The sequence below is a fragment of the Vespula pensylvanica genome, chromosome 1 (genome assembly GCF_014466175.1).
Source record: "Vespula pensylvanica isolate Volc-1 chromosome 1, ASM1446617v1, whole genome shotgun sequence".
In the NCBI taxonomy this organism is placed as follows: domain Eukaryota; kingdom Metazoa; phylum Arthropoda; class Insecta; order Hymenoptera; family Vespidae; genus Vespula; species Vespula pensylvanica.
In genome coordinates this window covers 13,619,297-13,645,695 of record NC_057685.1, presented here as the reverse complement: position 1 = coordinate 13,645,695, position 26,399 = coordinate 13,619,297, and the positions used below count along the sequence as shown (strand labels likewise).

Here is a 26,399-nt window from a genome sequence, read left to right as displayed (position 1 = left end):
TTATAACGCAAACGATGGCAAATTTACTTAACTGCAAAATTCAATTTTACAGCTATATATATATATATATGTATGTATGTATGTATGTATATATATATATATATGTTTGTATGTGTGTATGTGTATGTATATATCAAATGCAATATATTACAAACAAGTCGGATTCCAAGTCATTCGTTTAATAGAAGACAAAATGGCGTAATAAATAAATACGACCGAAGTGTCTCCCTTGCTGAATAATAGTATTTATGATATACTTTGGAAAAACAACGTTGTGTAAAAAAGTACATTTCTCTTAAACAAAAAAAAAAATTGATGTTTTCGCGCGCTATAATTACCTTAAAAACGTGCACGCGTAGTAAAATGCGTCATAATTAATGTTAAATTGATAAAGGAAAGATTCATTAATTTTTCAAAACTCGAATGACACGCTTTAAACTAGTTTGTAATTAAGAACAAGTGAAGAAAAATAAAAATGAATGAAAAAAAAAAAAAGAATAAACACAATAAAATTATATAACCTCGATATGAAAATGTTCTGTCAGACACGGTATACGCATAAATTCCAACTACATTTCATATCGTGTCTCTTGCATCGTTTCTACTCACAATTCGAATATAATTAATCGTCAAAGTTAAATTCACGATGCAATTCTAATAACATATATGTATATATAATATCTATATTATATTATATTAGGTATAATACAATATAATATAATATAATATATATAATACGTGTATGTGTATGTGTGTATATATATATATGTGTTTATATATATATATATATATATATATATATACACACGCGTATGAGTTTAATAGTAACGACGATAAAACAAAACTTGTAGGTAGAGACGAATTGGAGACCAATTCGAAACAAAGTAACTTTTTATTCTTTTATACGGTGTCAATTCATACGAAATTATTGTGTGTTAAGTAGCTAAGTAGCGGTTACAAATGGTGGTCTTTATTTTGAAGATGTCAAATTTTCTTTACTCACTATAGACTCATTGTATTACAGATCGTTCCTCGACTTGCGAAGAAAACCTTTCAATACTTTACACCAGTTTTATCTAAGTCGTCCTGTTTACTAAATGTTATTATTTCATTTCGATCGCATTGCACGCAGGGATATCGGCTACATAAACGAGGAACATGTATAATAAATATTTGAATAAGAGTTGATACTTACAAGTAGTATGAAGTAGTAGAATGCAGAGTACATATAATATAGCAGCAGCCATAAAAAGTATCTACTACACACAAGAGTTTTTTATTACACTCACACACAAACTTTCGATCTTACATTTTCTCTCTACGCTTTCTCGCACACAAGCATAAACATACACTCTCGCTCTCTCTCTCTCTCTCTCTCTCTTTCGCTCTCTCTCTCTATCTATCTCTCTCGCTCTCTCTTTCTCTCATATTCTCTGCTTCTCTCTCATGCAATATTTTCCTTCTCTTTCCCTCGTTCTACCCCATCTTTCTACGTTTTCTTTTTTTTTTTTCATCTATTTCAAACACTAATTTCTTTTCATCGTCATCATCTTTTAGCATCGTCATCTTTTCACAATCGAAAAAGGTTATTTATTATTACCTCTCAAAGTACGATCACTGTCGACTATCAATGAACTTGCCAGTAACTGAATCACTTAGCAAGACATTCTTGCAATTTGGATCAGTCAAGTATTTGTTCACCATAACACAAACAATAGACTTTTCAAAATGTCCAACAATGTCTATTAACATCCTTTAGCTATTCACACACTTTTGAAACCATCTTCTCCATTTCAACATCCGTGTCGATATCGTGATGTACATGGTTACTGGCACTGGTGTTGCTAATGGGGACGATAGTATTACTTATCGATGTAGTCAGTGTGGTAGCGGGACCTACTGACGAAGGTGGTGTACTGGGTGTACCCGGAGTCCCAGATAATTCAATAGGCGAGCCCGGAGATGGAAGCGGTTCGATCAAATCTTCTAAACCTTCGGGTGTTGGCAGTTTGTTCAACTCTTCTCTCAATAATCTATAATGCCTCTAAAAAATATATTCGTCATATTTAATATAATACATTTTTGCAACCTTTCACGATAACAATAAGAAACGTTAATGTTATCAATAATTTGTATTAACAAATACATATATTGATAATATACTTACTCTCAAAGCTAAAGCATTTAAAGAAATGGCAGGACCAAATCGACGATCCGATCCACGTAATTCCATATCCCTTATCCAACCTTCTAATTGCGCCACAATTTCATGTCTTTTTATCCAAAAGTGAGTGTGTATAACCTTTTATATTTACATAAGAGAGAATGTTAGATTTAATATAATTTGAATACAACATATGCATTTAAAGAGCATGCGAAATCAGATAGTCCAAGTTTGTACCTCTTTGAAACAAGGGCATGGATTGCGAATTTGATCGAGCATCGCCCATTTAGCTGTAGCCTGACAAATATTCGCATTATACTCTTGACTAGATTGAGCTCCACTCGATGTACCTCGTGATCTCTCATACCCAGGCTCGTTAAAATAAGGTTCTGACACCAGAATGAGCGACTGTATTGATACTAAAACCTAAATATAGAAAATTTTGCAAAAAGGCATTAAAAAATTGACAGCATTAAGAATTATGGTTGATAAGAAAAATTACCTGAAGAAAGCTACTTGTATGTGCATTCCATTTCTCTTCTGGTCGTCCATGCCATGTATTAAGCACACTGAGGCACACTTTACCATCGTTATATAAATTAGGATTAAAGCGTACAGTATGGCGACCAGTTGTTTCTAGATTTATTAGCATAGGACTATTTGGATAATCAGGAGGAAAATAGACATCAAATTCGAAACATCCATTTGCATAGGGCGTCTCTGCCGGTCCCGTTATAAGGACCTAAAAGTCAAATATTTGTTGTAATTACATAAATTTTATCTACACAAATGACAAAAGATATGACACACTATGTCGAAGATATATGTACATACATGTGTGTGTGTGTGTGTGTGAAATATAGAATGTTTCAAATAATACCTTCATAACATCCAATCTATCAGCATCGCATCTAACAAAAACACTACTACTATATGAAAGAGGTAAAGCAGTGGATAGAGTAACAGCTTCTTGGGCTAAACGCTTCATCCTCGTTGGATGACTTCTTTCGCCTGCCGCTCTCATATTCGATTCAAAATGATAAGATACAGCAAATTTATATCCACCACCATCTGTGTTTTCCGTGATCATTTCATACGTATCTGTAAACAAATAAATAAGAAGTAAACATAGTTGTGGATAATATACAATTAATGCTTACATCTATATTTTATACTTACCAAATCGTAAATTTTTCATAACTTCTAAATAACGTTGCTCGACAGAGCGCAATGGTAATTCTGGAGCCGTGGGACTTGGTCCAGGTAAATCATCACCGATATTCGACAGTCTTGCCGTCGCATTTTGCACTATAATAGCACTTTCCTGAATATCAGGAATTAAAGTCGCTAAACCCTCGTCTTGTTCCGTATCATCGGGGTATTTGGATACGCCTTTGGATTTGTTACCTCTTGTACGATTAATTTTGTGCACATAAGTATCTACGCAAACTCTCATATTAGATAATAAAGATACGATAGATTGTTCGCCCAATCTTGCGACTCTTGGTAACAAAAGAGGAGCTAATTGAGTGGATAAAGCCATAGCTCTTAAAAGTTGTAAAACTGCACGGTAAAGAGGAATGTGTCTTGCCATATCTAAAACTGAATCATTTCGTAGATACGAAGACAATGCTGGAAGTAAACAAGATCGTGCCAGAAGGTCGGGGAATGTTGCTGGTAATTCTCTTTGAGGTTGACTTCCAGAACCAATATAACTTGCTAAAACTTGGACCAAAACAGTAACGTGTTCCTCTTCGGATCGTTGCCGTAATAAAGCTTGTTCCACGTTCCACGACTGTTGAGTCGAGCCCGTACCAAATCCAGTACCCTTAGCCCAATACAAATGCGAGTTATCGTCACTTCGACCTCCAGTTTGGCCTAATTTCTGTTCCAAACCATCATTATGGCCAGTTTGATGAGTGAAAATAGCCAAACAGTTCAATAAGAGAAGCATAGCTCCGACATCGATTGTAGTTCTTCTTAAAAGTAAGCCGTCATCCGTGGTTGGAGGTGTAGCGTCGAGTAATTGTTTTAAAACTTGGAATGGTAAAGTTGGTAAGGAAGCAGCTAGCGGTGACGTTAGGACATCACCACCTTCACCGTCGTCCGAAACGCCTAATGCAAGACGCAATAGACATTGCGCCCTTTTCCGATCTCTTAATAACACTTCTGCATATCCCGGTAATCTTAAGAATAAACCAAAAGCAGCGAGAGAGTGTGGTGGTACGTAAGGAGCTGGAGATACTGCTCTTGGCGAACACGTAGTCGTATCTTCCTCTAAATCAGCATAAATCTCATCCGAAGTTTCAAATTTTACCCAATCTGCATCAGTTTCTTCCGGCGATGGTGACTTTTCTGTGAAAGGTAATGGCCTACCAGGATCTGGATAGACTAATGGAAGATGACATGCTAATACTGCCAAACCACCACCGGTACTAAATACGTCCAGAGAACTTTCTATACTCCTGTAACTTAGTAACTCGCTGTCGCTTTGTTTCGTTACATCTTCTGTAAGCACAAATTCATATAAAATTCATATGTGTAATATTAATTTAATTTTAATCTAAGCTTTCCTTTTTTATTTTTACCTTTGGAGTCTTTGTTACGTTGCTTTAATATTAAATGTAAACAAGGCTCGGATATTCCACTATCTTCGGCAATTGCAAGAAGTTGAGCAATGGTTAATTGTGGTGGCAGAGGTGTATTCGGACGTGACGAATGTATCAAATACTGTTGATTTGTGGTATTCGTCGAATTAGTCTGCGCAGTAGTATTTGCTGGTTTGGTTGTTGTAGTCGGTGTAGCATCTGTTAAGAAATTGCCAAAATCATTACGTACAAATTTTATAATGTCGCGAATAATATATTTTCTTTGATTATCCGTAACTCGAAAATTCAGGATACAGGATATCAATACATACCAGTACTTAAACGTGACTTTCGTATCACAGGTCCACGAGCTTGTGATCTATTGGATGCTTCTTTCGCTCTTTTGTCTTTTGCTGTATTTCCTGCAGCTACGCTAAGGGTATCGACTACCAATGCCATGCCTGATTCCCACAATTCTCGAGAACGATTAGTTCCACTTGTGCTTGCTTCGTTTCCTTTATAAGTATTTGGTAGTAATAATAAAAGCCAAGTACCTATTTAAGAATATAAAAATAACTGACTAACAAAAATGATTTTATATATTATTTTCAATTATCACGTAGATTACTTAAATGATCTTACCAGACACTTGTTGAAGTATATCCGCTACTGTCGATTGCGTAGACATATAAAGCAATTGATGATAATGTCCAAGAGGATACGCCGGATGTGGAGGCATCGATGGTGTATTTTGATTCGCGGTAGTATTGGAAGCTTTCATAGGTGCCTCAGAAGACACAGACACCAATACTTTTTCACCCTCCAGAAGTAATTGTAAAATCAATCTTCTCGTGAAGCCAGAAATACCGTGTAGATATCGTAAATCTGACCATAAAGAAAATAAAAATTATCTCTTATATTAAACACATGTCATATTATTTCATATAAGTATTAAAACATAAAAATATAAGACATATAACGTGCATAAGATACTTACTGGACGTTATTCGCTGTTGCGAGATAACATCCATAAGAAGTTCTGCGAGTAATTTTTGATTCGCACGATGGCACCAACAACATCTGGATAGGAATTTGATCATAGCACTTTCCAAAGATGCATAAGACAAATTCGTTTTGGAACATCTGTGATAAATTATAGTTCATTTTGGAAAATGTTAATTTTTTTTTTTAATATCTAACATAGATATAAGAATAACGATTTACCTCATAGAAGACACAGATGGATTTTCAATAGGACGATTACTGAGAAGAGATAAAAGAGGCAACCAAAATCCACGACCTTCCGTTCCAAGCCAATCACGCATTCTACCTTCTGAACAGACGAGCGTTAAAAACTCTAACACCATTGCTATGCTTTCTGGATCCGTCATGCTTAAACCACCTGTATAATCAAAATTATGCAGTAAGATCTTTTAACGAATAATCGAAGAAAACAATACATTTATAAATATAAACATATATTATGCTTACCTGAATGATTGTTCGAAGAACAAGAAGTTTCTGCAGTTTTATCATTATCCGTTATGCTCGAGTTTCCTGAAGATTTCTTCTGATAACTTTGTTCCGTCAATGTTTTATTTTGACATTGCTTTGATTTCTCCGAATTACAAAAATCTTAAACAATAGAAAATTTACCTTTAATATTCGACGTCATTAATATTTCATTGTTTAAATGAAGGATATAACGAAATAAATATTACCAATAATTGACGTAGTAAGTAATGCTGGTAATCCAGAATCAATTAATTGTTGGATACCAGGTGGAGATCGTGCAGTTGCAGCTACAGTCAGTAATTGACCCTCTGTTAAATCTAAACGTTTATATTCTGGTAGTACGAACCGGCAATACCATTCTTCAGTATCAATTTCACAATTTCTACCATCTGTTCTTCTCTTACATTCTTTGCGATCATCTGATATAGATGCAGAATGATCTGTTGCCAAATTTGGAACCAATATTCGTACTCTTTGTAAAAGTAATGGAAACAAAGATGGTCTCACGTAACAGAATGCACAGAGAGTAGAATCGATCGATTGCTTCAACGCGGAATTTGCTCCCAGTGTTAAAGTCCATTTATACAAAGCACTATTAACAAAATATATTTAATGTTAACGTAATATTTATTTTAATTTATTTATATTAAAAAAAAAAGAAAGAAAGAAAGAAAGAAAATTGAGACAAGTGAACTAACTTACTTAAAAAGATCATCGGTTAAAAGAATTTGTAAATTATAATTGAGATTTTGTTGCTGATGTGCTTTCCAAATTATTGATGAAACACAATGGATGTATACTGTTGGTGAAGTAACGGGGTTAGGATTAGAGCTAGTACTCGAATGAGATACTCCATTTACAGCAGTTGTATGAAGCCAGGAAAGTACTGCTGACATGCGAGCTTCCGTACTAGAATCTTGGATAGAACAAAGCTGTTGGAGTAATTCAACTACCAATTGAATAGCCGATGTTTCTTGTGTTGCTGCAGTTCCTGTAGATGTATATTAATGAACAGTTTAGTACAATATAGTTATTTGAATTAAATATCGAGTTAAACAAGTATTTTAATCGGGGAAAATAAAGAATGTACCCAACCCATTAAGTAATAGTACCTTGAAAGAAAGGAGTAGACCTGTTGTTGAGTAAAAGACCAATGAGACGAAGTCCAAGCTCTCGAGAATGTAAGCCTAGCTGCAATAGAACCCTTTCCAAGTCGGGAGTAAATAAAGATGGTGCTGGAAGCAACAGAAGATTGCAACATGCCTCGACAAGGCCTTGAACCGAAGCTGCAGAATTAAGTACTTCAGCAACCAGTTCGCTGTTCGGAGTGCTTACGGATAAACACTGATGTAACAATCGCAACCATCCCAAGCTAGAGAATATTACGAAATGTTTCTTTAGATGTTTTTTTTTTTTTTATATAGTCGTGATAGATCATAATGCATCTAAATATTAAAATATGTTAAAAAAGCTTTTAATAGAGAGCAAACTCAAAAATGTATACCTTGTTTTTGTAAGTTGTTCTTCATCCACAGAATCATTATTCGTCTTAATTTCACCGAATGCTGTTGTGCCTAATAATCTTATTTGACTTAAATTAATATTAGTAGAATCACGTGGTTTGTATAGTCTTATAAGAACAGCAGTCGCTACTTCCGGTTGCGACAAAGTCAGGCGTATGAACGTTAAGCCTGCTGTAGGCATTGGAGGACAAACAGGTATCAAAGGGCTGTTACTTTCTCTTGAAATTTCAAGCGCCACGGCCGACGGACATGCTATTTAAAATAAATTTTAATGAAATTATTTAACAACAACGATAACAACAACGATAATAATAATAATAATAATAATAATAATGATGATGATGATGATGATGATGATGATGATGATGATGATGATGATGATGATGATGATGATGATGATGATGATGATGATGATGATGATCATATATGAAAATAACTATAATTTATATCGCCATGTCTCTTGATATTATTATCTCGCAACTTACTTGCTAATGATGTAAGATGTGGCTGAAGTTCCACTTTTCTCAAAAGTATAGCACAAGGTAAAGTAATCGTAAGATCGTGCCAGGCTTCGTCTGGATAGAAATGATATGACCAGGTGGCTGTTCTTGCTCGTCGATGAGGTGCAACACTTTGTATAAGAACGTCAGCTGGTTGTACAGTTGGATTCAGCCAAGGTATAGTTCCCAATGGTGCAAAGTTTAATAAACCATCTTCGTAAGATTCTAATGTATTAACAGCTTTCTTGCTACTCGAAGAAGACGCTGGTGTTACATTTGCTGCATTCGATAAGTGCTCCATTACTAGTGCAATTACACCAGGAGACGATGAACTGTTATTATTACTCATGCTTGATTTTACTAGATTTTCACCAAGCACTTTTACACCATCCATCCTGGTAAATAACGATAGTGATGTTTCATTATCTAGAACTTTTATGATATACCAAAAAAGTGGTTCTGATAATTGCATAACACCTAATTGACGATCCAATTCGGTTTCTGGGCATGCTGTAATAAAATTAAAAATGATAACGTCGTTCTAAAATTTATTATACATCAGAGAAAATCAAAACCGTATAGATACTTACACGATGATAAATATTTATAGAGGGGATTAAGAACAAGAGACGGATTACTAGCTTTTCTCATAAGAATAGTCAGAAGTTGAAAGGTCGCGTCTAATATCGAAGCTGGATCTCCAAGCTCCGTAGCTGCTCCTGTTCCAGCATTTTCTCCTAAAAGCATAACTAGAGAAGAACCACTACTATAACCGAGAGCTCCTAACAATCGCATCATGGTAGGTTCGTGTTGCAACACTATAAAAAAAAATAGAGATTAATTGTAACAAATAGATTTATAAAATTAATTAGTATAATAATATTCGTCGATATACAAATGATATAATTTATAATTACCAGTATCTGCAACGCAAGGTACGCGAGGTTTATTATTCGTGGCTTGTTGAAGACGAAGTGATGTCTGTTGTTCAGCAGCTTTGCTTTCGTCTGTTTGCGAAATATTCACTTCAACCTGTGGATCATTGCTGTTATTTCGTAGATTTATAGTTATTTCAGAATCCATATCCGATGAACCATCTGGTCGAACTGGTCGTGCCTGAATTTATTAGAAATTCACATATGTACGAATATGCTTGATGAAATTAACTTATTTGAAAGAAAACACGTACATTTGGCAGTGGCGTTTGAATAAATCGACACACTAATTTAATAAGTGCAACAACCAAAGTATCCCAAGATGCTGGACGACCTTGTTTTGCGTCACCACCAAGTACACAAGCAAATAGGCCTCCAAATCCGCCTGATTGATTAGCCAAATCAACAGCTCCACCACATTGAGCTCCAACTAAATTAAATAAAATAATTAATCAAAATTTAATAACGTATAATGTGTCAAATATGTATATATATATATTTTTTTTAAGTTATATAAAATATAATACCTCCAGAACTTCGAACATATGTTGAAACCAATATTCCAACGCATTCAGATATACTCATTGCTGTTCCTAAATCAGTATTATCGAAGTTAAGATTAACAAGCGAAGTTATGAGCTTGCACTGGGCATCTAAAGGACCTCTTCTGCAAACAAGAGCACCGCCTGGCTGTACAAGTTGATAAACTACCCATAGCAGAAGGTCTTTCAAGATGTTACCCAAAGTACTGCCAGGTGTTATTACATCACATCTCATTTCTAGTCTAACAAGAAAATCTTGAAGAGCCTGACATACTGTAGGACCAGCCTATAAAATTAATAAAAAGAATTACATGAATTAACGATTAAAAAAAAAAAAAAGAAAAAAAAAAGAAAAGAAAACAATATAGAGAATTTAATTTATGGTCAACATATACTTTTCTTCATTTTTACTCTAAATCTTTAAATAAGTATTATAAAAAAGAAAAAATGATTCCTCTTGCACAACTAGAAACTTACCATAATATATTGTTTGTCCATAGTATTTACATTTAATCCACTGCCAGATAATAGTCTAAGAAGCATAGGTCCTATATTACGCTCTTTGACGATACAGCTAGCCATACCACCATAGAACTCAGCAAGTGGTCTATTATTCGCGTGTTCTGAACAATTCGTTTGCAATGGCTGATTACTTGCTAAGGTAAAACATTGCAAAGCAAGACACCACGCACGTAAAGAAACATCTGGATGCCTGGAAAATATATAAATTGGTATATAACATTGTGTCATCGCGCTTGTAATAATTCTATAATAAATAACAACTTACCATGAAAGAGTCGATATGAGACTTGAAATAGATGCGGAGCTTAATGGAATTACAGGTGTTAAAAATGGATCAAATCGAGTGGTTGAATTAGATTGTTCAGGAGCAGCATCTAAGTTTAATGTTAACCATAACTGAAGTACAAGTTCCAAATTTGTTCTTGCATTCTGTTTAAATAATTAGATTAATTTAAGAAATTTTATAATAAAATTTTATAATAAAATTAAGTAGTTAAATTAATTTCTTTGATATATCGCAGGAAAAAAAAAAAAGACGAATACAATTGTCTATTATACTTGCAACTAACCTGTAGATATAAATCTGTGAAAATTCTATCAAAGCATCTAGTTAACATCGATAAACTAGAAGGAGTAGAATCTGATAAATTCCACACTTCTTGTCCTCTATCTGTCCAAGAAGCATCTGTACGTTGTGATGCTTGTTGACAGAAACGATTCGTTTCCGTTGGAACCTACAATTACATTAATCTTATAGGAAATATTACATTAAAATTTACATATAGAATATATACAATATATAATAATTATCTCTTAACGCATAAACAAATAATAAACATACATGTATCGTTGAATTTATGCTATGAGGTAAATTGTACATTCCAAGAGTAGACAATATTCTTAAAGAAATTTCTACGCTCATCTCAACTCCATATTCCAATCTTTCATCCATTGCCAAGGAAATACTGCTAAAAATATAATATTAATATATCATATAGATTCGAGTGAAACTTATATAGACATGTGACGAGAACAGAAGTGAAAAAAAAAATATAAAAGGAAGTACCCTGAACTGGCTGAAGTTAATATTTTAGAAACTGTACTGCCTTTCTTTAACATATTTTTCCCGCGTTCGAATATATCATCTAAGAAATCTTCAAGTTCACTGTCATCAGATTCCAAAAGCGAAGGCAGAAAACCATTAGATTTTGGTGCTGTAGCTGATGTTACCACAATACTATCTTGAACATCCTCATCCCCATCACCTTCAGCAAATCCTTCATCGTTACCTAAAGTAACTGTAGAATTACTTGTTCCGGGTGGACCTACTGAATCCTCCTCGGTTGTTCGAGTTTCGTCTACCGATTCAAAATTATCTTCAGACGGACTTCCTTCGTGAGTGGAACAAGGTCTTGGATATAATCGTCCTCCTATAAAATAGGTTTTGAATACATATAAATATAACAAATAGGAAAGAATTGTTAAATAAATTAACAGAAGAAGTTACAAACACGAATAATTATTTAACGCTACTAAACTTGGAAATAAGCGACATATTTATACCTTCTAATAAATCCTGTAGGAGACATGATACAGCATGTGATGACCAGGCAGCATCGGACGCACCCGTTGCCAATCTGACTAACTTTAAGAGCTGTTCTTCGGTCATAAGTTCGCACAAACTAATTGCAGGACGTGTGGATACCACTAGCCTAGCGACTACCTAAGTGCGACAATTCATAAATTTAATTATAAAGCATATAACGGAAAAGCAGAATTAATGATCGTATAATTGACATGTGAAATACTAATTAAATGCCTTAATGATCAAATGACATTGATAATACAATATTAAGCAGTAATACAAATCCAAAATTGTTTTAAACTAATTTGAAATTTAATATAAGAAGTCTCTTGTTAATTTACGCTTGTATTTGATATTCAATATTAATTAAATCGAATTTATATTGCTGCATACTATAATTACAATATGAATAAAAAGAAAATAGAAGGAAAATTAACATTTAATAGCTATCGTCTTACCTTACATGCTAACAGGAACATGTCCACATTAGAAGCATTATGTAAAATAAGAGCTACAAGACCGCGAGCCACTGGTAAAACACTTTGATAAGGTAAATTGGTCATATATTCAATTTCCAAATCCACGTCTCCTTTACTGCAAATACGGTATAAAATTAATTAAAAACTCATATCTTTGCGATCATTAATACTTACATCATGCAAATGAAGACAAAGTAACGTACCTTGTACTAGGTTGTGATTGACTTCGTGAACTACGGGGAACGTGTTGTATTTCATTTTTTCTCATACTAAGAACATCCTTGAGATGTTTAGTAGAGTGTTGTTTCAAGGTTTTTTTGAAAAATCTTTCTTGAGATTTTAATGTTGCTTCCATTTTACTGTATAAAGTAGCAGGCTGAGGAGAAAGCGGTGTCCAAGCCTGTAACGAGATATTACTTTAAATTTATAGAACTATACTTTGTATATTGATATATATAGAACATGTATATATACATACTTGTGAAAATGCATGGAAAGCTTTTTTTGCTTGTTCTATTTCCTGAAGATGTTGTTTACGATGCATAAGACGTTTTTGCAATTTTTTACGATAACTACGAGAAGCTGACGAACGAGTAGCATTTACATACTTCCGTTGCATTGCAGACTCTCCTTGAATAAATTCCCAGCGAGAAAAAGTACCTATTTGGATCAGGAATAAAATCATTTTTATTAAATTGGAATATATACTAAAATATATACAATATAAATTTATATTGTAACAATTTCGAAAGTACTTTGTTCTTTATTTTTCTCCTGATTATCTTCAGAACAGGATGGCGGAGTAGCTGTTGTATCTAAGCATACAGATAGAAATAGGAGAACCCAACCAATAAGGGTTGTATCCAGTTGAACAGGATTTGGTATCTGAGTATTTGACAATGGAGCCAATAATATGCCTAATGTACGAACCATTGCATCTATTACCGAGGATTTATTACCTCCAGCAATTAATGATTTACGCCCAAGAAACGTTAATAAAATAAATACTCTGAAAGAGATAAACAATTTTCAATATTATATGTTATGAATTTATAAATAAATATTTTTTTAACGACTAAATGATCGGTTTACATCTTACCTGTCTTGAGGAAAAATTTGTGTAGATGTAGAAGAATAAAGATTGATTAAAGTATTGGACAAAAAATTGCCCCACCAAGGTTGATGACCCGCCATACGAGCAAGAAGTGCAGCCGCATGAAGTTGCAACCGTGGTGCTGGTGTAACAACGCAAATTGAATGGAAAAATTTTTCACAGGTAGATGGTGTAAAAACCTCGCACAAAGACATTGGTATCTGAATAATAAAAGTAAAGGAATAGATAATGAAATTATTTGACGAAACTTATCGTTTTCGAAAATTAACGTTACATACGCTAGGAACAGGTCCAATTTCATATACGGTGTAAAGAAGAATATCGAGTAATGTTTCTCCAAGGACACGTAATTTATCAGTCGGTGCATCTACGAAAGATAAAGCTACTGTGTTCGAAGAACCTCTCCATGATTCAAGTCGTCGTCTTACTGCATGAACGATATTCAATTGACGTTGAAACATTAGACATTCCTGTAGCATATGAATATCAATATTATTAATTTATATATTAATTTATTTATAAAGAATATAAAATAATAATAATCTGAATCTTATTATACCTGATACGTCGAAAGTATTTTTGCTGATGGCTGCTCTTTATTTTCATTAGGCGTTTTAGTACAGCACAAATAATGTTGCATGTGCATCACATTAGGAATTTCTGAACACAACAATGGATCCAACAAACTTTTTAGTCTCTCTGTGGCTAAGCTAAATCTAAAAACGATGAAAATAAAAATTCGTTAATAAAAATTTATTGATACAAATATTATCATAAAGCTACTTAAACTATACCTGCATTGTACATCTTCTGCAAGTGCTGACAAAATATTACATTGAGTGTCAATAGTAGTTTGTAAAGAAGTATCTGATGTATCATCATGAACTGGAAGAGAATTATTTAATTCCGAATAGTCTTCCCCTGGTAGAACTACCATATGCCCATAGAACATCCCTAATGGAATCTTGCATGCTGCTGTGGGCATACCATAACGGCCGATTGTTGTTATCTAAAAATCATAAGAACATTTTTAATAAACATTATAAAACATATAATAAACTAAAAATAAATAGATAGAAAGAGAAAGAGAGAAAAGGTTTGAAAATTATTGCACCTTAAGATATCTGCACACGGGCGGTGGTTGAAGATCGCATATAACTAATGGTTTACTTTCAATATCTGTGGCAACAATGAGACGAGTTCCATCACTTTCTTCACTTTTTGTCCAAATATCTATAGATAATGACACCAAGTCGCAACAAGAAGGAATCAGAAGATCAGTAAGCAGTATGGGAGATCCAAAGTCCAAAACCACGAATCGACGAGCTCCAGAATGCATTCTGTCAACCACTAATGCCTGTTGAGGTGGCCAGCTTAATAATCTTCCCCATGGAAACGTAATATCTTCTCTCTAGAATATTTAATATTTTTATATTTAATTATATTTCATTTTTGTTTAATTATCTTTAATCGATGTTAATATTAGTTATTAATTATTACTTATTTTACATTTAAATTATTCAAATAAATGACATTAAACACAGCCTAAAAAAATATAAATTGTGTTTGATATGTCATTTAATGTTTATATCATATATTTAAACAATATTTTATATAAATGTAACTTCCACTTCTTCTTCAAATTATTCTATCAGTATATAAATACTAATATGAATCTAGTAACAATACAATTTCGAATGTTTCTTATGTACATTTATATAAGGAAATGAATTATTTTATAAAATTATTCATGTTCCTATAATGGACAGATCATTATTTAATTATCATTTGCTAACCCAATGATCTAGAAAGTACTTAATAGAGCTTAGATCTACTACATTTTGTTGATTATAAAATAATGATATTTACGATGTGGCGTGTAAAGAGGAAAAAACGATATATAAATAAAAAATATCAAATATATAAAATAGACATTACAGATAACTCATGCACCCTGTGTTACTTAGTCTAAAAATGTCACTTTTTAATACATTCAGTATTCTACAATTTGAATTACAAACGGCATATTAACAAAGCAATAAATTGATAAAAAATGATACATTATTTAACTCAAGAATAAAAGTAAGAAAATGCAAATTTTCATCTATGCAATCTACCTTTTTAGAATTGCTGTCTTCAACTTTGTTTACAGCAGAATTGATACTTTGAACAGATGATTTTTCTTTTGATATGGTAGAATTTAATACATGTGAATTAGGTATATCACTTTGCGTGCTATGCCAAGTCTGGTTATCACCAGATGTATCATTAGCTTCATCACAGTCTGATTGTTCATCAGATGTGAGTAATAGTTGTGGAATTGGCTTCTTTAAGACTCTTCCTGTATACACTCTACGCAAATCGCTTAACGTAGATGTTGGTTTAGTCTGAACATCTGGTCCTAGCGATCCAGCATCCAAGCTCTACAATGTACAATGATTTCTATCTAGATAACGATTTTCCCATTTACAAAACACATAAGAAAATTTACTGTACATAATGATCAGGGACAGCAATAAATTCTACTGTTGTTGTAGATAACAAAGAAAAACGTCTTAACCGTGACTTCTACATTTTCACATCATCTTATAAAGAAGAAAAAAAAAAAGAAAAAGAAAAAATGAAAAAAAAAAAAAGAGAGAAAAAACCACTGTATTGTTTGTTTAACTACTCATAAACTGTCACTTTATTAATATTTTCTTACCAACGTGACAGCTTGAGCAATTTCATGTAAATAAGTTGTGTGATATATAACAGGAGCGATTTTTTAACGACTAAATTTTTGTCAACACTAGAGAAACGAAGACTTACATAAGCACGATGAATGATGTCGAGCACACCATTGTTATTTGCAGCGTTGTTTTCATAAAGAGTAGTTCCAATATTCATTGCATAGACGCCAGGACCAATTTTCTCCATCTTGGTACCGTCCGAAGCGGCGTGACAAGTAAAATGAAGAGGTTCAACCTGAATTACATTAATAAAACACAAATAATTAATATCGCATCTTTTATAATCGTCATCAATTACTGAAATGCATAGAAGCGAGAAATAAAAGTAATTAAAAAAAAAAAAAGTATATTACCTCAAGAAGACCTTTCATATTATGATTGCTACAAAGAGCCTTTAGCTTGCTTGGTACAATAAGTTCGCTAGCTGGATGTGCAGGCAGTGTAAGTAGGTCCCTTAAATCAATAGCATCCTGAGAATATGTAGAATTTGAAGACGTAGCAGCTGAACCTGTTTGATCGCCAGTTACCACAGATGCATAAGTTGTAGTCATTGAACTGCATTTGGATGGTACTGGTGGATCAAGATCGAAAAGTTCCGTTTCAAATGGAGTATTGTACAAGCCGAATCTGTAAAAAACAACAATACAATATTGATTTACATGTTTTAATTGCAATGTGTGTATACATTTATATATGATTTATACCTTGTTGCGAGTAATAAATGATAAGGATTTACTCTATTTGACATTTCAGCAGCAATGTGCTGCACTAAAGCGGCGCATTGTTGTGCTACGTTGTGGTTCCTATCCAATGGTAAAAATCGTGTAATCAATAATTGAAGCCATCTTAATGATCCGGCCCATTGAACTTCTACAATCGATGGTAGTAAAGTTACCAAAACTGAAAGTGTAGCTTCGTCAAAAGATTGAGATGGTGGATCTTCTAAATTATAAAAACCTCTGTAAAAAAAAAAAAAAAGAACAGAGAAAGAGAGAGCAAGAGAAAAAAAATTACATTAGCAATGACTTTGGAAAATCAACGAGAGAATTGTATATAAAGTTACTTACCCGCTACACAAAATAATTAATTTTACACATTTATGTGCTATACTTCTACCAGCATGAAGAAGACAAGTTTTTAGTAAATTTGGTAAATGCCCTTGAACACAGCGTATAGTTTCCAATTGAAATGCTTTTATTTCGGCGTTGTTTTGAGTGCCACGTAATCTGGTTAATCTTATTGATGCTACCCATATAAGAATATCTAATGCAATGGACTGTGTAACGGTGGATCTATAAATGTATATATATATATATATAATATGTGTTACGTGTAACACACGATATAGTAGCTCGTTTTTACTTTTATCTAATGTTATACATACTTATCTGACATCTGCAAACAAGCAATATTTAATAATCTGTCGAAAAATAATTTAGATTCTAACATAGCACATCTTTGTGCTTTTCCATTTAGTATGTTTGTAGGGTATACTGATCTCACAGTTATCGATATTTCATGAATCCAATCACATCCTTAAAAGAAAATTATAGAAATAAAATAATGCAGAATTTATCTTAGACAAATAACTTACATTAATTAATGCTCACCTATATAACATTCAACGGTACTACCAGGAATTAACGGTCGTACTTCTATTATTCTTAATTTTTTAGAAGTTGGAGGCTTACTATCCGACGAATTACTTTTTGATTTTGTCGCCTATAAATGAAAGATAATAGTAACAACAAATTATTAATACTGATATTTAATAAAACGGTTTCTTACCCCTTCCTTTGTAGGGTCAATCAATGCTTTAATATGTACAAGAAGAGTTCTAGCTTTGGAATGAAATAATTTTGGACTTGTAAGAGTAACGCAACCAGATCGACAGGATAGATCCATGCAATGATGTAAATCAATTGGGCCACATAAAATTTCGGTATTATGTTGACGTTGATATTCGTCCGTAATAACAGGATTTTCTCCTTTCTGTTCATTATTTATATTGAAGTCTATTCTTTCATCCATTGGCGATTTTTGATGTCCAATTCTTCTTATATTTTGTTTCAATAAAGTAACTTGAATTATTGGTAATTCTTGGCAAAACGACTGCAGATTAAAATGTACATCAATATGTCCTATGTTTTCAGCTGCACTTCGTGGTAACGTTAATTCGAACACATGTTCGTCCCAAGTAGTCCTAAAATAATAAAAAATGTAAAATGAAAAAATGCAAAATGTTTCGATCGAATTTCATAAAAAGAAGGTACGTAAAATATAAACGCCAACTAAAGTAAACAACGTACGTATCATTTTGTAAACGCCATGTCCGTGTATGGTTTTGATCTTCTGATTGATGATGTTGTGGATGACGACGCTGCCTTTGTGCTTGCATTATTTCACTCCAACAAGGTGGAACAGTAGCCCCGTACGCCGGTGAATGTCTATCAAACCTCGTGAGTTCGTGAAGACTTCGCAAATCTGTATATGATAAATTTGGCCTATGTGCTATTATTGAATCCCTAAAAGTATTTTTATTTTATTGTAGTAGAATATGCGTATATCATTCTTATTCTTAGCAAAAGTATAATATTATTTATTTTTAATAACCATTTGATCTTTATATTTTATACATACTGTACATTGATGCAACCTTCTTCTACAACCATATTAACATCCTCAATATCTTCTTTTTCTTCTATATAACTTTCCTCTTCTGAAGTAACAAAAAAGTAAAGTGCTCCATCATCAGTACATGCACACAGTCTTTCTAAGCCTAAAAAAATTGTAAATTTGTAGTCATTTGTTGTCAAATTTATCATATGAATTTTATTATTGTTAATTGAAACATACTGTTACAATAAGCCACTGAGATGAATTTGCGGCCATCTAATTTGGCTTCATTAACAGTTTTTAAGGTACTTAGATCCAATAATCTAATCACACCATCTTTACATACAAGAGCTATTTGACCAGATGGTTCTTGAACACTAGAATTAGTGGAAGAATTAGTAGTGGCATTAATTCCATGTAATATATTCTTGTTATTTTCTTGAAATGGTAATAGCACATGTTCAATTGGAGCTTGCTCAGAAGGTAATTCTCTTTTCACGATAGGTTCTGATGCAACTCTAACTACTTGTCCTGAGAAATCCAGAGCATATACAAGTATGATAACATTCGTATTTTCTATATTATTACGTATTTCACCATTCATTAATCTTCCGGCCTCATGATGATCCCAGTACATGTAACTTTTCTGTGGAAAGAATGTACGCTCCTCATCAATTTCCATTTTTGTGGAGATAGAAGTAAGTGAAGATTCACTAGCGGTATCTTCTGATATTGGACACATTGCAACATATAAGTATCTTCCATCCTTAGACGGTATGATAGATGTAATTCTAAGATCATCCGGTGCATCAATAGACACTGTTTTTATAACCACTGGTTCTGACTTTGACATTTTTACCATATCAATGGGTTTCTTGTTTGCCGTTAAATCAGATGTTGATGCAAATTGTTCTACTCCATTACTGGTATTTAAATTAACAGCATGGAATGGGCTTAAAGTCGATGAAACCGTCATTCCTATCGGTGTAGGATAAATACCATTGGAAGATGATGCAGTGAGAACAGTTGTAGGAACTGTTCCATCAAAATGTGATCCAACAACCGTATCCGAATCGACATCTTCAATAACTGGTACTTCATATAAAAATTTACCAAGAAAAAGTTCTGGATACAAGCTTTCTTGTCTTTCACCATTTGAGCTAGCACTGGTTCCAGTCCCAGAAAGAGTCTTCTTAGTTTTTGAATCTTTAGAATTTTCTTCCTTTGTAGATTGCGTTGATACTGCTTTGTGGTGAAAATCATACAGTACTAAATAATGAGATTTCGAAGGGGCATACCTATCACCCGCAACCTTCATTATATCCAATGTATCACTGGCAGCACTATTTACACTGTTCATTGCTCGTACTAGCGACGATGACGAAGCAAGATCTGTTGATGATGACCACACATTTTCTAAAGTTCTCAATTGCGAAGGATTAGACACTGTCACTGTAACACCACACACTAAACAAGGTCTAATCTTTGAACCAGAAGAATCCATTTGTATGGATGATGTTGTTGAAGAAGCTCTTTTCGAGTCTTTTTTGCAAGATTTAGAAGCACCAACTACTGATAACGCTGTTAATTGTAATTTATGCGACATCAAAGATTTATAATCAGAAAGAAGATCAGAATCTGAACTAAGATTTGCTAAATATGAAGAGGTCAAGTTCCTTGCAGCAGAAAACTGTATAGTTTCTTTATTGTTTACTTCCTGATCAGAAGGTGCAATGTAAAAGGCTACTTCTCGCTATAACAACAATTACCCAATATTACAATATGTTTCAATAATATAGTATTACTTCAAGTATTCAAATTTTACCTTTAATTGATTCGTTACATTCCAAACATTAACATGACCATTACATGAAGCTGTAGCTACTAAGCCGGAGACATTTGTTGTTCCTATGATATCTACATTGCCGGATTCACGTGCTGGAGCAGTTGCAAGTGTAACGGATAATGGTACATTCTGCGTATATTCTCGTTTAACAAAAGGGCACGCAGGAGAGTGCCTTTCATGCTCCGACCATGGTTCGTCTGTTGGTTCCCAACAAACCAAGCAAACTTTACATGTAAAACACATTGCTCTATCGTCACCCGATGCATTCGGTTGGTAATAAAAACCAGCCTGTGCCATTCGATCGGGTAGTGCCCATCTATAAAAGTATTAATTACCCATTAACCTCTAAAAATGATTTACCTTAATACATCATTTATATGCACGATTGAAATACTACATCATACTATAACTTTACCCACTTGTAATTCATATGTGGCCATTTTGAAAATGTATCACGTCGAGCTGCTTCGCTAAACATTAGTGCTCTATCGGCAGTGCCACCATCTAAGACAAGGATAGGCAATAGGCCATTTAATCTTTCATTAATGGCCCAAGCAATGGGCAATGCTGGTATATGTCTGTTTTGCCTTTTCAATTCCAAGGCCAATCCTGAACATACTGATTTCAAAGATCCATGTGGTAATTCCAAACATATTGTATTCCACTGTAAAATATATAGATGCAATTATTTATGTGCAATGTCGTAGTAACGTATCAAATTTGTAATATAAGAAGCCATACCTTTTGAGCTTTTATACCTCTCTTCTGATTAACTTGAGCAGCAAGAATTTTAGCTGATAATTCTTGTAAAACTTCTTGTACATGATCAATCCCAGGTAAATCTATATATCGCAAACATTGATGTAATAATGTAGCTTCGGAGAGCAGAAGTTCTAATTTTATAACATCTTCTCTACGTGAGACAGGAGTTTGTAAAATGGTATCCAATAACAAGACACCATTGTAATCGCTACGTACACCTATGCCACCTCCATCAGTATATAATACCTTATCTACGCCTTCGGCTAGATATACACCTTGTAATTTCCTATTTGGTTTACCTAAGAAAACAAAAATTCTTTTTATAAACAACCTTTTAATTAAATATAAAATAAAATTTGAGATTACTTATATATTTCAACTTTGTATTTGATATTGTCATATAAGCATTCTATATTATTTTTCTAAAATATATGAACGAATTAGGTTAATATTAAAGACAAGAATTATTGTATCACAATGTGATTTCAAATACTGTCACGTTATTTAAGTATGATGCAAAAACTAGAACGTATATAATATTTTCTTTATAAAATAGAAATTACTAGTAAATGATACATAGATATGATACGCAGTAAAATTATTATCTTTCGATAATCTATAAAAATATTATGGGTAATAATAAAAATTAATAAAAAACTTTCTAGATAAGCAAATAATTGTGACTAAGGTATTGCAAACTCTGTATAGATTTTATTGACACGACATAGAACAACGGAGAAATAGCTATAATCTTGTTTCTTTTTGAAATATTGAAAGTATTGATAGATACATTGTCTCAATTATAAATCGATTATTGTGTCTGAAAGAAAAAACGATAACGGAAAAAATTGTAATCATTCTTGACGTTTAACGCACGTATACGACCTTGACCATGAAATTCAAACGAATGCCGCTTTAAAAATCAAAAGCATAATAAATGATTTTGTAAAGCGGACATTTGATTTTCTTATAAGTTAAATATATCGCGCGCAAGATCAAAATGCATACCTGAAAGAGAACTTCTTTGCAAAATTACGCCAGAGTTGACATCAAATACGTATACTTGCGCCTTGCTAGTAGTAATCAGTAATACATTTAAATTCGCGTGATAGATTATGCTTTTACACTCGGCGTCCACATTCAAATATCCGTCTTCTTTTAATAACCACGGATCATCATCAGCCATTTTGCTTATACGATTTACAAATCTCAAAAATTTGTCTACTGCACGAACATCACAAAAAACATGGCTTACTCGTCACCGCCATCTTTGAATAGGACGTCACCAAATCATCCTGTGGATGGATAATTACCGTTTCTCAGTGGTCGAGATGCTATCGATATGTATCGCCAGATACGACCGTTTCTCGATAAAAAAAAATTTCCAGATATATGTATGTACGTACACACGAATCTCTACATTCGAAAGAACACGGAGAATTATATGAAAGAATTGAACAAATGATGAAAATGAAATTGGAAATATTTAGAAGCTAAAATAAACTAGTGGTAATGATGAAAAGAGATTCACATATTATCGATAGTTATTCGCAAAATGTTTGACGCAATAAGCTAGTATACTCGCTATATTTGAATTTTAGGAATACACTTAGGTACGAAAAAATTAAATAAAGAAAATTGATACCTGATATAAATAAAGATAATATTATTTGTCACATAATCATACTATTTTTTTAAAGATTAGATTATGCGATTACTCAATTATTTCTTCGAAAGATCTCACAAGTCAAGTTTACTTAAAGAGTAATATCAATAATTATCAACCAATCGCAATGAACTTCCATTCTCGACACTTCTGTTAAAGGTATACTCTTATTGGCTATTGCATATTCTAATTGACTTTTCATACTCTATTGGTTATAATGTTTCCGTTACAAAGATGATTAAGGATAAATAAAAAATTGTTGATTACTATTATTGATTTCATATGATAATTATCTATCTCAATTTGGTAAAAGTAAAATTTAAATAATAGTAATTGTATATATGTAAATGTCAATGTAAAAATTAAAATTTAACACTAAATGTTGATGATTTAATAAAATCCTATCATAAATATATATATAAAATTAATTACATAGAGAAATTAATAATATAACACAAGAGGATAAATGGAATTATAATTTTTTATTTGATTATAATTTCACTTATAAATTCTTTCTTCAAGTCATTCTTTAATTTTATTTTTATGAATGTTATTTTATTTACAACTAGATTCCTACAATCTTGAAAGAATAATCTAAAGTTATTCTCTCTGCGCTTCTTTTTCTGCTTGTACTCGTTTCTTAGACCATAATAATGCTTTTGCTTCTGGATATTTATCAGCAAGGAAACTACGAAGGGTACCATATTCTGCAAGCAATCTTATTCTAACATCATCCTTATTTCTAATACGTTCCATTCTTCTTTGATGTATAATCCAAGAATCAAGCTTAGTATAAAACGGAGGAGGTTTCTTTTTCCTCAATACAACTTTTCCATCCATTAGATATTGATTAAAATCTAAAATCTCGTTTGGTTTTATTTCGTCTTCTGTTCTGACTCGAGCTGGAGAGGCGACAACGACAGGGAAATTGTCATTTTCTTCTCTAAATTCGACCAAATGTAATTGCTTCTCATCTGCCATTTGTTGGAACGTTTTCTATAAACATGTAATATATAACGTATTACTAACAAAGGATTAAAGATAATGCCGTTAAAGATTTCTGTAATTTCACCTGCTGTAAAAGACCCATCAAAAATGCTTTAACGATGTTTTGATAATTTATAGCACCTTCTACTTTAGCATAAATATCTTTTATACCAATCGCTTGACAACAACATTTTATTACTCTGTGACAAATGAGACCGTAGCCTTCTGGCATTTTATGTACGTATATCTTTGTCTTTCCACATTGCGTATAAAAATCGTGTATCACTATATCAATATAATTAATATGTAAGAATAATATTATTAATACTCTTTTATATCACTTTAATTAAACTTGGTAATACGTAAAAGAGATAAAAATATATTTTACCAGTATGATTATTGTATCTATCAAAATACAACACTTTGGTTGCAGCTTTTCTCTTAGCTGTATTTAGAGACTGTTTCATTTCCTTTGCTTTCGTTATGGCATATCCAGCTAATCCGTTTCCATTACCAGTTATAACCATTGAGCTAACTCTATTTTTACGTCCTAGATTATGAGTCATGGTGGATACTATCTTAGATTCCAGTACCCATGATTCAAAACCCTCAAATGTATCTAAATAGTAATATTTTGAGTTATACGTTAAATATATATTAAATTTTGTAAAAAGGAAAAAAAATCTTACCATCACCCACTGGATCAGGTGGACCTAGTTTCATGCCTCCGGGTTTATGACTAGTCCAACCACGTTCTAAAGAACTCAATTTAACGGATTTGCGTGCCGATATAGATTCACGTAATTTAATAAGTTTCTCTTGTCTTTCGGGATCCTCTGGAAATCTCTGTTGCTTTAATATTTCTTTCCCTCTAATAACGGGAACATTTAACCCAGGAAACTGCATCGGAATTCTACCCTTGCCAATAATTTGACCTCTATTTAAATCCTTTTTTCTTGTCAATCCACGTGCTCTACCTCTTCGTTTCCCTGCATTACTAACGCTAGTTACACCTTTCCATAACTGTTCGGCAGAACCTATATAATTGTTTAATTGTAAACATAAGTAAACGAGATAGAGAAACAAGGAATGAACGAACAAGTACTTACGTTTATTAAAAAATGTTGTACTCCGAATATTGTCCATTAAAGGAATATGAGACTTTAAAAAGTTATGTTTATATATGGAAGAACAAATTTTGCTACCTAAAATAAAATAAGATAGGAAAATATTATCAATAAAAATAAGATAAAAAAATCTATACGCTGATGAAAACTTTTACAAAGTATACCATTTTCCACGACATGAAAATTCTTTAAAGAATTAAGCGTTCCAAATAATCTTAATATGCAAGACGCCATTTTCTTGATGAAAAGTGAGGTTAAGAATTAGAACCAATAGCTTTTAACACGACAGAAGCATAGATGGTGCTGCATTCTAGAAAACATCTTCGATGCGCAAATTATCACACAGATGTCGACCGTAGTTTCGTTGAAACACGAATAATTTCCAGGCAAATAGAAAATTATTTTTCCCGCGCTGTTTCTTTCGATCAAAATCCTCCTCTTTCCATTGTCTCGAATAATCGAAGATTATAAAATTTGTGACCATAAGATTCGAGACTGATCTTCAAGAAATCGTTTTCGAGGAAGACCTCGTAAGAGAAAATCGTATTCCGTTCTCGGAAAAAGTCATCGGATAAAAAAGTATAACGATTTAAGGTTACTTTTGATAAGCGCATTCGTTCTTGAGATATCGAAACACTTCACCGAAGAAACAAGAGAATCCGCAATATTGAAAACCAAATCCTTCGTTCTTCGTTCTTATATAAATTAAAGTTAACCTCAAGTTCGTGTTGATCATTCGCTTTGAAGAAGGAACGCGCAAAGAGAAGACTACGCACAAATCACGTTTCACATTACTTTCGCTTTCAAAGATACGGGACACATGACGAGAGTATTCCGAGGAAAGGGAAAAAGGTGGGGAAGAAACGTGTCTCCAACCGAAGAGCACGGAATATCGTGTATCGAGGAATATTTTATCGACGGCACGATCAGAGCTTTTCTAGCTTCGTTTCGCTTCCCGCAGACTTTCCCGGATCGGCGATCGTCTTCGAAAGAAATAAGGACAGACAGAAGAAAGGAAGAAAGGAAGGAAGAAAGGAATGAAAAGTGGAAGGGCGGCGGTTCGGTTGGAGGAAACGGGGGTGGGTTAAGGCGTGTCTCGATCAGCCATGGTAAGCGCTGATAGGATAGAAGTAATGACCAACGGGACGCACAAGTGTAGCGGGCAGCGAATGATCGCGCGTCTCGGGGTGGTCGGT

At 33.2% G+C, this 26,399-nt stretch overlaps 2 protein-coding genes across 4 annotated transcripts; both read right to left on the bottom strand.

Moving 5' to 3' along the window:
* Positions 1-873: 873 nt before the first annotated feature.
* LOC122634817 (baculoviral IAP repeat-containing protein 6) lies at positions 874-22,714 on the bottom strand. 3 transcript variants are annotated; one of them, XM_043824150.1, is made up of 51 exons: positions 22,432-22,714; positions 21,403-21,722; positions 21,081-21,325; positions 20,641-20,977; positions 19,056-20,568; positions 18,840-18,978; positions 18,509-18,724; positions 17,988-18,402; positions 17,810-17,921; positions 17,584-17,734; positions 17,267-17,491; positions 16,904-17,158; positions 16,553-16,826; positions 16,279-16,434; positions 15,585-15,890; positions 14,582-14,878; positions 14,262-14,476; positions 14,027-14,183; positions 13,746-13,937; positions 13,453-13,667; positions 13,109-13,362; positions 12,832-13,013; positions 12,557-12,753; positions 12,333-12,468; positions 11,853-12,012; positions 11,356-11,719; positions 11,131-11,257; positions 10,859-11,023; positions 10,555-10,718; positions 10,245-10,479; positions 9,753-10,053; positions 9,480-9,655; positions 9,208-9,406; positions 8,881-9,108; positions 8,276-8,800; positions 7,772-8,042; positions 7,380-7,639; positions 6,970-7,258; positions 6,474-6,859; positions 6,244-6,387; positions 5,977-6,154; positions 5,750-5,895; positions 5,395-5,637; positions 5,085-5,306; positions 4,753-4,971; positions 3,344-4,672; positions 3,045-3,265; positions 2,667-2,906; positions 2,402-2,590; positions 2,168-2,302; positions 874-2,044 (listed from the first exon to the last, which is right to left on the bottom strand). In XM_043824150.1, the coding sequence occupies exons 1-51, from the start codon at positions 22,607-22,609 to the stop codon at positions 1,760-1,762; spliced, it is 14,088 nt and encodes a 4,695-aa protein (XP_043680085.1). In that variant the 5' UTR covers positions 22,610-22,714; the 3' UTR covers positions 874-1,759. The 3 variants fall into 3 exon arrangements, with proteins under 3 accessions (XP_043680085.1, XP_043680094.1, XP_043680103.1); XM_043824159.1 differs by having other exon boundaries at positions 11,131-11,254; positions 22,432-22,713; XM_043824168.1 differs by lacking the exon at positions 15,585-15,890 and having other exon boundaries at positions 22,432-22,713.
* Positions 22,715-23,552: 838 nt separating this feature from the next.
* LOC122629917 (28S ribosomal protein S5, mitochondrial) lies at positions 23,553-25,662 on the bottom strand. The gene is made up of 6 exons (XM_043813814.1): positions 25,368-25,662; positions 25,186-25,281; positions 24,766-25,113; positions 24,465-24,695; positions 24,162-24,361; positions 23,553-24,085 (listed from the first exon to the last, which is right to left on the bottom strand). Exons 1-6 carry the CDS (start codon positions 25,435-25,437, stop codon positions 23,690-23,692), a joined length of 1,341 nt encoding a protein of 446 aa, XP_043669749.1. The 5' UTR covers positions 25,438-25,662; the 3' UTR covers positions 23,553-23,689.
* Positions 25,663-26,399: the final 737 nt, after the last annotated feature.

Bases quoted from the DNA above. Each gene is read 5' to 3' on its own strand.
- LOC122629917 (XM_043813814.1), bottom strand. From the start codon at position 25,437: ATGGCGTCTTGCATATTAAGATTATTTGGAACGCTTAATTCTTTAAAG. The intron at 25,282-25,367 runs GTATACTTTGTA...ATTTTATTTTAG, and splicing joins TTTTCATGTCGTGGAAAATG to GTAGCAAAATTTGTTCTTCC. The intron at 24,696-24,765 runs GTAAGATTTTTT...ATTACTATTTAG, and splicing joins ACCTGATCCAGTGGGTGATG to ATACATTTGAGGGTTTTGAA.
- LOC122634817 (XM_043824150.1), bottom strand. From the start codon at position 22,609: ATGGCTGATGATGATCCGTGGTTATTAAAAGAAGACGGATATTTGAAT. The intron at 20,569-20,640 runs GTAAAATTTGAA...TTGTTGTTATAG, and splicing joins ATGTAACGAATCAATTAAAG to CGAGAAGTAGCCTTTTACAT. The intron at 2,045-2,167 runs GTAAGTATATTA...TATATTTTTTAG, and splicing joins TAAATGCTTTAGCTTTGAGA to AGGCATTATAGATTATTGAG.